The sequence below is a fragment of the Juglans microcarpa x Juglans regia genome, chromosome 8D (assembly GCF_004785595.1).
Source record: "Juglans microcarpa x Juglans regia isolate MS1-56 chromosome 8D, Jm3101_v1.0, whole genome shotgun sequence".
NCBI lineage: Eukaryota > Viridiplantae > Streptophyta > Magnoliopsida > Fagales > Juglandaceae > Juglans > Juglans microcarpa x Juglans regia.
The window spans coordinates 28463321-28476014 of NC_054608.1; the positions used below are offsets into that span (position 1 = coordinate 28463321).

General features: G+C 34.9%; 2 protein-coding genes across 6 annotated transcripts; both read right to left on the minus strand.

Moving 5' to 3' along the window:
• Positions 1 to 300: 300 nt before the first annotated feature.
• On the minus strand, positions 301 to 4214 carry LOC121243254. Of its 5 annotated transcripts, none has more exons than XM_041141352.1 (3): positions 3861 to 4214; positions 1365 to 1924; positions 301 to 539 (listed from the first exon to the last, which is right to left on the minus strand). In XM_041141352.1, exons 1-2 carry the CDS (start codon positions 4020 to 4022, stop codon positions 1370 to 1372), a joined length of 717 nt encoding a protein of 238 aa, XP_040997286.1. In that variant the 5' UTR covers positions 4023 to 4214; the 3' UTR covers positions 301 to 539; positions 1365 to 1369. The 5 variants fall into 5 exon arrangements, with proteins under 5 accessions (XP_040997286.1, XP_040997290.1, XP_040997288.1 ...); XM_041141356.1 differs by having other exon boundaries at positions 1734 to 1924; positions 3861 to 4157; XM_041141354.1 differs by having other exon boundaries at positions 301 to 534; positions 3861 to 4149.
• A 1361-nt stretch (positions 4215 to 5575) lies between these two features.
• LOC121242761 (nuclear poly(A) polymerase 1) lies at positions 5576 to 12121 on the minus strand. The gene is made up of 12 exons (XM_041140711.1): positions 11287 to 12121; positions 11109 to 11186; positions 10778 to 10885; positions 10596 to 10658; positions 10336 to 10497; positions 8863 to 8976; positions 8696 to 8758; positions 8289 to 8618; positions 7889 to 8053; positions 6799 to 7776; positions 6019 to 6089; positions 5576 to 5804 (listed from the first exon to the last, which is right to left on the minus strand). Exons 1-12 carry the CDS (start codon positions 11401 to 11403, stop codon positions 5759 to 5761), a joined length of 2295 nt encoding a protein of 764 aa, XP_040996645.1. The 5' UTR covers positions 11404 to 12121; the 3' UTR covers positions 5576 to 5758.
• Between the last annotated feature and the right edge of the window lie 573 nt (positions 12122 to 12694).

A 12694-nucleotide genomic window follows, 5' to 3' on the forward strand; every position in this document is an offset into this window, starting at 1 on the left:
TTATTTTCTAAAACGTTCCTTTTTCATGAAATCCGAAACGAAAATGAACTCTTGTATTGTACCAAAATAAACACGAAAATGAACTCTTGTATTGTACCAAAATAAACACTAATAAGCAGAATTGGTTACAGCTTCAAACACTAGACCGATGAGTTTAATATAGCCGTGAGTTGGTTGCACAATTCACGGTTGTAAATATCTTTTTTCAAATTATTTATGGTCCTGGAGGAGACGAAAAACAATGCATGACATGAAATAAAGCATATAGGTCGTTTGCTAGATGGCGCTATAACATGGGCAAGAATAACACGGCGCTCTCACATTTCTGTTGTAATGAATGAATAGAAGCTGCTGAATAATATGATTGAGATTCTGAGAAAGGACTAGAAGCAAAATAAAAAGCAGAACATCAAGATAGCATTTTTAGCAAAGCATAAAACTTAAGGCACTCTAAAGTTCATCAGTGGCTATACATACTTGAAGAGATGACCTCGAACACACTTCAATTTCGCCTACAATGTTTCTTCTGTATTACTACACTGATAAGACAGAAGAACAGGCAATGAGCTCCAAAGCAGCAGCTTAGTAACCAGTCTAGATTTGCCATCAGGCAGCAACTCTTCCAGGCAGATATTTGAAGAACCCAATTGATTAAACATAAGACTAGTTAGAATAGTACATCATGAAATTTTCTGAGCTTGTACTTTAATTGCATCCATGGACTAAAAAAAGCATAGCATTCCATAGTTCATAGTTCCAAAATACTTTTTGTCCGTGTCGATATATTGTAAGATGCATTCCTTTTAGCCCTAAATATAATGTATAAACCAGTCAAAGGTGATCATTTGGACCTCACAAGAATACTTCAATTAAAAAATTTATAATTTAACATCTGTAGATGTTCTTATAATAAATATAGATAAATACCTCAATTATTAAAGCTACTGTAAAATTCATGACGATATGACTAACACCACCCAATATCAGTACTAGCATGTCCTTCCACAGGCAAAAATAAAGTCTGGCATGGCAATAAGGATTCATACACGATCCTTGAAAGTTTTCCTTGAACAGAGAAAGAAAAGAGAAAAATGCTTCCAAAAGCATATAAGTTTCACAAATACTCTCATCTCCAAAATTCTTTTGTTCCTTAGACAAAAATGTATCACTTTGACCCTTATACTTGCAGGCATGAATAAAAGTTCCAAACTGTTAACCAAACAATTCAAAGTACTAATGCAAGCCATGCAATTCAAAGTAAGAACCCAAACACTTAGACATGTTATATCCACTACAGAAGTTCTTAAATTTTCAGAAGAGATTACATATTATAACAGTATCATGTAGTTTCCATCTGAACTTACAATGATTAAACAGCTGAATCCATGTCGTTGCTCTTGGTAACTTGTTTGAGTGAATGACAGTGAAGATTCCGTGTAAAACTGGTAGTGGTGTCCAAGAAATATAGAAGAAGTGACAGTAAGCAACAACAAGCAAACATGGGTATGGGACCAAATATCCAGAGGAACAGAGGGAATGAAAGGTAGAATGCTCGCAATCCAAGGGACCAAAAGAGGCTTCCACGATTCAAATTTCTCACGATGTACTCAATAGACTCTTTATTATCACTCCAAGCAGGCGTGGTAGCCAAGAAGCTAACATGGGCATAGTATCTAATAGACTGCACATTGAAAAGGAACGCAAGAAGGAAACAAAGCAAGATACAAAAGTACTTGACTGAAGAGATCATAGAAGTCTTATTGCCATAAACCAGCTGTGAAGATGTGTTGCTAGACTTTGATGTGCTACTGACATAAACACTGATTAGTGAACTGAGAGTAATTGCTGTTGTCGCTAACAATGTAGATGCCATTATGTTGTTGCGAATTGTTTGAACTGCCAAAACACCATTCTTTACGGGGTCCTGAAATGAATGCAGTGGAGTCACTTCTTGAAAGTGCAGGACCGCTACTACTTAAATGCTAACATCCATTCTTACAGAAGTTATCTAGAATACAAGCACTTATTAATGCCAGCTTTCAGATAAACATTGGAATTTAATATCAGAATCATTGGATTGAAATTGAGAAGCACTTTATGTGATCCACAAGTGATTTCTGTTGTAAATTATCCATCTGAGAACATGACTGCACTCAGTTATAAAACCTCAAGCAGATTTCAATCAAAATTCACCTTTAGTGTCACCACTACAATGGTATGATCAGATAAAAAAAAAAAAAAAAAAACTTCAAGAAGGATCCAAAACTCCTAAGACATCATTTTCACATGAGATTCCTGTCATCCTCCGATTTACACATGATTAAAACTTTATGCCAAGATGAATTCTTAGCATTCACATATTGCCTCCGAAGTTGCCAAGCATATCTGAGAGCCATTAAGAAGCTAATCCCAACTTACCTAGCTTCAGAAGGCAATTGCATCTCAAATGGTCTATCTTGAAATCTTTTGAAATATATAGGGAAAAAATAGTACAAATTGGGTTAACAGAACTGCATTCGAAATTAGTCTCTTTCTACCAGCTACAATTAGCATCCAAGACTATAATATTTTTTTTTCTTTCTAAGTTTTCCATCCACCTTTGGCCAGGAAATCCATTTATAGCTCGGTTAAACTCCTTTGAAGTCTCATCTAAAATACTTTTTCATTGGAAAAGAAATTCTTATATCAGATTGGTCAAATGGAGCTTGCCTCTCTTTTTGTCTTTAAATTCAATATCCTTCTGAAATTCCTGCTGGCTACAGCTGCAGCTAGGATTGATTCCCACCTTTGTTAACAGGGGCGGAGCTAGGAAAAAAATTTATAAAATCTAGAAAGTTGATTAAAATCTGTATTTTTTTTTTCTAAGGTAGACCCTAGAAAGCTAAATATTTCTGGTTCCATCTCTGTTTATTAACAATTTTTCTTAAGCTTCTATGTGGAATTATTTTGCCAAATGTATCACTGTCCAGTTAATGTTTCTTCTTAATGTGCAACAATTGCGTTTGACTTCCAACATGAGCACATTAAATTAACAGGCACACTCCCTTTATGACTTGGAAGGCAACAAAAAACCTCATTTGGAAGTCACTGTGGAGCATATGACATTAGCCAACAAAAGCGAAGAAGTACTGCTCTGGAGACTGATCATAAGTCTTGCACTAGCAGGATACATTTATCAATTTTTCTAAATGTTCTCAGTTTCACAAAAACAATATCGTGTTTAACTCCTATGCTTACCAGCCTATCTTTGAACCTAAACAAAACTCTCTCCCCAACCAGAGAAACCATTAAATCTGAATCATAGCCCACGGTGAGGACAAAAAAAAAAGGTAAAAACCCAAACATCTACTCCCTTTGGTAGCCACTAGCCACAACGGGTCTCCCCGATATGACCCAAAATTTCTTTCAACTTTTTGTCTTAGTTGAACTATACAAGTAAAGTATGACCCAACTATCGTGTAAAGACTTGGGAAGTATCATTAGGGTCACAATCTATCAAATAGAGCTCTCAAACAAGTTTTTTGTGTCTTCGATTCCATCAGCATCTTGAACAGTGCCTATGTGGTGCAACAAAAATTGTACCGAAAGCTCAAAAAAAACCTTTAGAATCAAAGCCCCAACGATATTCCATAATCCCTTTTGATGACTAATAATTTCAGTAGTAGAAATCTAGGCGAAGCCCAAGCACGCAAGACATGATATGTCATAATCCTGATGGTTTTATAATGTGAATACAGAGAAATAGATAGCATCATGACCACAACTACAGATAAAACTTTTAAGTATATACACAGAAAGAGAGAGAGAGAGAGAGAGAGAGAGAGAGAGAGAGAGAGGATGATGAAGAAGAGGAGCTTAACAGTCATCACGGAGAAGACCCAATGGTGGCGAGACTCAGCATTGATGCCAATGACGGTTCGTTTGGGAGAGTGGAGGATGGTAAAGATAAGCCAGAGATGGTATAATCCGAACAACAATAGACCCGAAGGTACCAGAACATAGTCCAATTGCTCCTCTTCCATTCTTTCTCTCTCCGAGCCCTCTCTCTCACGGTGCAGGGGCAAAGAGCAAAGAGATCAGTAGAATCATGACAAGCAGCTGCAACTAGTGGCAAAAGTCAAACACAGATCGAGTTGTCTTTTTTTTTTTTTTTTTTTTTTTAAGAAGCAACATCCCCTTTTCTGGAACCAACCCAAATTTTGAGGTTTATTACTTTGTTTATAACTAATTTTGGGGTTGAGATTATATGCCCATAGACATTAGACATCTCTTAAATTGCCATCTCAATGTTTACCTTTCAAAAATATTCTCAATTTTTTTTTATAGTTTTATTCCTTTTTACATGTGATAAATATTGAGTTGACAAGATTTTGATCATTTAATTTAAAAGAAAAGGCATCTTTAAGATTTTAAGAATTCTTTGTAAATTATTCTAAAAATGCCTCGTTTTGTTATAGAGATGAGATGAGAGTTGAATGTTGAATAAAATGTTATTATAATATTATTTTTTTTTAAATTTGAAAAAATTGAATTGTTAATTATATTTTGTGTGAAAATTTAAAAAAATTATAATAATTAGATAAGATTAAATTAGATAGTTTGTGTAACCAAACGAGATTAATGTTATGTTCCTATATTTTGGGTTGCAGTCAGGATCCTATTAGTGTGATGAAAATGGTAGGGATAACTATCCCAGAAAGAAATTGAGCGATAGGATTCATCTATATGAGAAAGCCGCCTACACATAAAGAGATTTTTTCGGAAAATGTTTCATTTGCACAAAAATCTTGAACAATAACAGGGCTTGTTTGAGGAAAGAGATGTGTATTTTAAGTTGAGTATTTTTTAGATTTTGAAAAAGAGAGAGAAAGTTAAATAAAAAATATTATAAAATTAAAATATTGTAATAATATTATTTTATAATATTATTTTTGTTTGAGAATTGAAAAAGTTAGAATTATTTTTTATTTTTTATTTAAAAATTTAGAAAATTTGTAATGATTATTTTGAAAAAGTTATAATGATTAATTTGAAAATTTTATATTTGAATTATGTTTGAGAATAAGATGAAATGAGATTAAATGAGATCAGATGAGAATTTTATATCTCACCTAAGACCCCAATCCTGCCATATGGTCTCGTTTGACAACACAACATATCTAAAGTATTTTCAGATATTTCATTCTTAAACATCACTTAAACACAAACCATTTTTCAATTTCAAATCTTCAACTTTTTCATCTAGTCATTACCTAATCATTACAACCAAAATACAAAAAACAATATTACTTTTTCAAATTTCAAAACAAAAATAATATTAAAACAATTTTTTACCTTTATAAAATTTTATTCAACTTTTTTTATCTTCTTTTTCAAAATTCAATAAAACATATTAACTCAAACCATTTCATTACTATTAAAAAGATATTTCATTACTATTAAAAAGATATTTAATATACTAAGGCAAAGCAAAGATCTTCATAGAGTGAGAAAACCCTCGATCTGTACGGTATATGGGGGAAAAAACAACAACCAAACAAGGAAGAAATTTATCCAAACCAAGTCCAGGGATAGCTGAATCATAAACTTCTCAGCTAAATAGGCTTTCATAGTCTTCTCTCCGGAAAAGTTGATATTTTCATGTACACATAAATGTGAAAAGAGACTTTGTTTTGAACAATTTAATTATTATTACAATGTTCTAATATACATACAACATCCGAATAACTGCATCACACCGGCTTGGCTCCAGACCCTTTTATGAGGTTTTGCCGGTAGCTTTTGGTAAGGAAGTGAAACTCATCCTGCAAATTAGAGCATAAAAATATACAAGTCACAGTAAAGAAGAGGCTGCATCAAATACCCCAAAGCACTACTACTACTGCACTCACTTTATCTTGAAGTTAAATAAAGTTACAGAAAAAAAATAAACAGACAAAAATCATTTCCAGTTTACAACCAAAACATTCTCATCAATTTTCTCATAAATATTGATCGCTTTGAAAGAAAGATAGATACCTGATTAGTGGCTTCGACTGTATCACAGGTGCATGAGTCACATTTGACAATGGCGCCACAAGTTCAGTGGGCTTTGCAGAGGGGAAAAAATGAAAACAAGCAAAAGAAAAATGGTAAACACCGTCAGAAATGCTGCACTGGTTATTTAACATAAAGGAACATACCTTAAGAGTAATGGCTAGATTAGTCAAACTAAAGCAACAGTTACCAGACTAAATAATTTATACAACAGTGGGGACTCCACATCAAAAGAAGCCAGAAATAACCTAGTGCAGCTTGTTTGGTTAATGCTAGTTAATGGAAATTGGAATAATACCTATATCTACTAATATTTGAAACCAGAAAGCTGCTGACTGAAAACCAAAATCAAATTTTAAAAAGGTTATCATTTCACTTATCGTTCTTTCAGAGCATACAAAAACTGCTCTTTTGTATAAACAATATTTGGGCAAATCGTAATGAATTCGGATATTATGGAGAACTTAAGCCTTTCAAACACTACAAGGACAAGCAAATCATTTTCATCCAAGTTACCATAAGCTCAATTATAAAGTTCTACTTTTTCCAAGTACTTAAATGTGTGCGTGTGCTAAATAAATAAATAAATATATATGTATGTACGTACTACCCTTGAGGTCAAGCATTCAATGAGCATGTTTCACCCATTTCCAATATCGACAAACAGCACGTGTAGACAAAATAGAAATAAGGATCTACAAGGAGAACACAATAGATACATCCATGGAAGCAACAAAAAGTTACAAAGTTAGCAAACAATACCTCAAGCTCTTCTAAGTTTCCATTAGAATATACATCACTGGAAGAAGCAGATCCATTGCTAGAGGTTACTTGCACTGCTACTGCTGCATTTGCTGATGAAGACTCCACAGGACCACCTTTGATGTTTCCCCTAATACCTTTATCTTGATCTCTATATTCCAAATCATCTTCAAGCTCATCAAGTTCTTCTGAATAAGGTTGATGGGATAGATATGGACCAGACGTTATCTTCTCAATTGCCAGCTTCTCTGCTTCTCCAGAGCTTGTTGCATCAACGGTCGCAGCAGCTTGAATTTTGTTGTGTGGATTGCATCCCACCGATCCATTAGCTTCAACATTTTGAAAAGAAACCTCCACTAGATTTTTCACATTTCTCAAGCTGTCTGGTATATTATTCTCAGATTTCTCTCCCCCGGATTCCTCTAACCTGTGGATATCCACATCATCACCTTTAATGGAAGATGAGTTAAGAGTGCTCAAAGGAGGGCTACCCTCGTGAACTTCCCCAATAGATGGCGGCACAGCTAAGCGCTTGGCATTTCCCAGGTTAGTCTCAAAACTATCATCCACACGCTCTCTCTTCCTTTCATTATCTGATCCATTTGAAACTGTTTTACCTTCACCGGAATCTTGAGCGCGTCCAGAAACTTTCAGTTCTAAACTCCTCCTACTGTCCCAAGTTACTTTTGATGGGCGAGAGGGTCGGATCCCACCAGGAAATACAAAGTTGGGTATATTCCTGCGTTTTACATGAGATACGCGGATCTCCATCCCAAGCTTCCACAATGAGTACATGTTTACATTGTGTTTAAATTCCTCAACGGTTAACCTTATATCAAATTGTTCACCTTCGTTCACTGGAACTCCTTGTTTTCGCTGCAAACCCATGAAGTAGCAGCAATGGAAAGCTCTAGACCTGTCTGAAAAATCTCCTGGGTGTGGGTGGCACTGAAGCATGTTATAAGTATGCCTCTCAATCTGAATTACAAAAAATAGGCTGCATAAGGAATCTATACACTGAAAGCAACAGGATAAAAGAGCAAAAAGTATACATCTGGAAATAGCAAACTATGAAAAATAGAGTTTACACCTTCAATGTTAGCTGGCGGAGGCGAGACTCAACCCAGCCTTTCCATTTTCTTAGATCATCAGCATTTGCTGCAGTAACGTCTATTTGTAGGTAATTTTTATATGCTTCGAAGAATGGATAGGGCTCAAAAAGTGTATCCCAATCTGCCTTGCTTGTCTCCATAGCCTGCAAGCACTAGCCAACCTCAAATTCCAAAAGTAGTAAAGCTAACAATAAAATAATAACTTTATGAGTAAGTTGATTAAACTAGGAGGTCAACTAAAACACAATAAGCAACTAGGTGCTTGTGTGTGCACATAATCATATCAATACATAAATTACTGTGAAGCAATTACTGCCTAACCTACATGTCCCCAGAATTGAGGAGAAATATAACACAAATCAATTCATTGAACCATACCTCACAAATATCACTACCCCTCTGAAACTCCTCCGACATAATACGCAAAGTACTTGACGACACATTGTAGCTAGAGTTCATGCAAGGGTAAGCAGGAGTTATTATAGGCATCAAATGGAACCTGTCTTTAGGATTTCTTCTAGGATCCCAAACTTGAAGTCCAAGAGATCCTTCTTCAATGGCACAGAGCATTACTGGATTTGGCCACCGCCACTGAGTATAGACCCTAAAGAATCGAGAAACTAACATATTCGGCAGTGCATTGGGATATAGTTGGCATATGCGAGCAACCAGCAATGCCCAGTTTATACCACCAAGAAATCCTGAAACCTGCACATTAAGGGGTCATGTTCCAATAAATGAGAAAGAATAGTAAGAGATAAGGACTAAAACAAATCACACCCTACATTTGAGTAAACACCACGACATTTTGCCCACAACCTCATGCACCTCAAAGTTGTACGGAAATTCTGCACTCCAGAAAACAAGCAAGCAATTAGAGATGGTAAATCCTATGGAAAACTTCATACATAGAAACTCAGATACACAAATTTAGGAGAGCAAGGGCTGCCACCTGAATATTTGGAACCAAACGCAAAATTTGGTCGGTGACTCTACAGCCATTGAGACTACGAACTGTCTGTTCATCTGCATTCTGTAGTATTGAGTCCTGCGATATATCCAGGTCCTGCAATAGAATAACATATTTAAGATAGAAATACATACAAGCCAATAGATATATACTTTTAAGCACCACAAAAATCAAAATATGCTAGTTTTCTTTGGATCCACCCAAGGGTCATCCAGTCAATCCTACCCTGAGGAAGATGTATATTAATTTATTGCATCCCTCCACATAACCTAAAGATTAATATCTACTCTCAGATTTGTTGGCCTGAGAATAAGGGAAACTTTTGCAAATGGGCCTTCTGAAATACTGGTTACCTTCACCCTTATAAGATGAAATCACCGCCCTGCCTGAGTGCCTTCATGGACTTTCAAACAACACTCAATCACAATCTTAAAAGGAGCAGCCATCTAAAGACAACTGTTATTCTGTCCATTCTCTTCCAGAGTTTCATGATAGAACTTTAACCCATGCACATGAGATGAACATTTCCTTGCTATGAATTAATCACAGTACTACTACAGAAAAGTTGTCAATTGTTAGGCCCCTATTCTAGTCTCCAGAACTCCACCCATCCTTCTAAGTAGAAGAAAATAACAGTTTCATTGGCCTCTAGCCTCTAGAAAAAAACAACAGGGTTTGGAGTTTCAAATGAACATGAGGCATGCAAACTATTGTTTACAAGTAATACTCATTTTAGCACACTCTTCAGGGCAATAGGTTTAAATGCAAAATTTAAGGTGTTAATTGAGGCTCTACCAAAATCTCAACACCAGATATTATTTCCAGCAGAAGAGAGAAAGAAAAGTGGTATCACACACAATTAAGGAATAAGGATATAACTTTTTTTTTTTTTTTTACTTTAGGCAACCTAGGTATATGGATGAGCAATTCTTCTTCTCATCTCATGAGTAGAAGATCCAATATTTCTGAAATGTTTTAAACACCATGGCTGTTACAACTAATGCTATATCAAAATTAAGAAGCGTATTACTAAACAAGACCTATTGCTTAGCACAGCATACATTTTGCAAAGAAATACTATTGATTGTGAAATAGTTACTAAAGGGATTGATTGGTTGCTCGGGAAATTCTAGAGCCAGAGAGGTAGGACACTGGTTAACTTCATTCGGTGTACTCACAAACTTACATTCAGTTACATGATCTTAATAAAATGGCAACCCCATGACATTGAGATCTTGATGGGCAAAAAGCCCAATTAGAATATCTCTTACATAATCTAATCCACGTTGGCGTGCTTGCCAAACCATACACATGATGTATGGTTTCTACAAAATTAAGATATTCCAATTTTCCTTACATTCACAACTTCCCAAATGATACAAAACAGTTAGCCAAAACTTAAATAAAGGGAGCAAGTGCAAAAAAGAGGGTGGCCATGATGGATCCAGTTCTTACTTCAGGAATAACCCAGAGTGACAGTTTTGCGTACAGAAGGTCTATGGAAACTCCACTGAACTTAAATTTCATGACCGGAACATGAGCATCAGGCACGGGGTGCAACTCTGTTACTTCTGGCATCTCACACAGCATTCTATATAGCTCGCCAAAGAAATCATCCTACAGCCAATTTAAGCAGTATTAAATCCATAAGACAATGCCACATAGACAAAAAGTAAAAGTAAGTTGCACCATAAATAGATGAGACCGGATCTCACTTCTCTTGTAGCATGTCTAGGTCCCACACAAAGCGTGTCGATATCTGCACCAGGGCCATGCACCTAAAAAATAAAAAACAAACAAACAAAACCGGAAGTAGGATGAACCATAATTCAAGGAATAACAAAACATTAAAAGCAAAACGGAAAATATTTTTGAAATAGAAATCAGGGTATCATACCCCTAGCCGATAGGAACCAAATGTGAAAATCTTGGCGTTTGCTTCTTGCACGAGTTGGTCATTCAACCCCCTCGATCGACTAATTGTTTTGACCCAAATCTTTACAATCTACATCAATATTTAACATCAGCATCAGCATTGATTCTGAAACACAAATTCACAGATGCCCTCATGAAATCCCAAAGAAAATGTAGCAAAGGAAAGGCAGTAAAAAAAACCAAACCACACTCCCTGGCTCAATCTGACCAAGCTCAATTTCCATAAACTTAAAATCAATACACACCACAAAAATAACCAGTGTATCAATGCACAACTAACTTAGACATTCAACCTGGTCAAGCCTTCCAAGCACTTCCTCCCTACTCACAGCCTCTTCCTGATTCTCATACAATCCAGCGTCTTGCAAATACTGAGCAACACATAGACCACAATTCAGAGATTTTATTAGCCAGATTTCAAAACCAAGCAATTGGCCAAACTAAATGTAACTTAGAATACACAAAGAGAACCTTTTCGAGTTCTCGGGTCTTGATCACATCGTACTCAGTCGGTCCACCCAATGAAATTGGTTCAGTGATGCCTAACCTTTGCCCATTATTGCGATTCATCAATCCAGGGCTTCCCATTTTTGTATATAAACTGTCACAAATTTTATCTTTATTTTTTTTCCTTTTTTCTATTTCTTTTTTCTTTTTCGACAAAAAATGGGATGCTACGAACAAATTATAGATAATATCTCACAGATTTTTCTTTATATTCTCTCCTTTTTTTCTCCAATGAAAATCAAATCAGAAACAAAATGAAATGAAAAACACATAAAAATGAAATAATCGTTCATTTTACAGTACTGGGTTCAAACAAAATCGAAAGCTACAAACAAATTGGAACCATAAAACTAGAAAAAAATTCAATCGATCAAAGTCCAAAATTGAGTTGTCTCATATCACAAGCTGACTATCGAACATAGTACAACAAAGCCAACTCGGGGCAAGTTATTGAAACAAAACATAACCCTAGACGAAGAACAACACAAGCACACCGAAAGAAAAAAAGAGAGATTCCGCCGAGCGAGATCAGAAGCCCAAAATCCCCAACGTCTTAATGCGGCGGTTCGTCGGCCGCTGCCAGCAACCGAGTCTCCCAAACAATGAAAGCGATAACAAATATATAGATGATGAAAAAGAGGGATAAGGGAATTTTCTGGGGTTCTGTTCTTTTTCCTGTTTTTGGCGATGGAGAGAGAGATGTGTGCGAGTGGCTGTGACGGTCGGAATAAAACGAGGAACCAACGTCCAACAGGTGTTGCAGTCCGGTTAAGCAACAAACCTATCCAATACTTATATAATTAAGGTAGTGCTACTATGCCGCTCTAATCTTACTGTTAGTGTACCATTCAATAAATTTTATTTTTTATTTTTTTAATATATTTAAATATTTTTAAAAAATAAAAAAAATATATCAATACATTAAAAATCATTTTTTTAATTATTAAATAAAAAAAAATTTAACTAGCAATTAAATGGAGTGATAAGAATGGAGCAACAAAGTAATTTTATTCAATTAAGATTTTCTCCGACCCAATAAAATGATTTCAATTTAGTAGAATTGAAAATGAGTTGCGTAAGTGTCTGTGTTACTTTTAAAAATGAGTAGAATTTATTATTAAAAAAATATTTTTTTAATGAATTTATTATTAAAAAATTATTTTTTTTAATGTAGTAATTATATTTATTTATTTTTTAAAAAATGAGTGTGTAATTCTTACACATTTTATGATTATAAATATTATTTTTTAAAAATTTTTAAAACGGATAAATATTAAAAATATTACTTGACTCTATAGTCTATAGTATTTAATAATATTTTTAGATAAATTATTTAGATCAAAATTTAATATTGTATCTATATTTCTTTAAA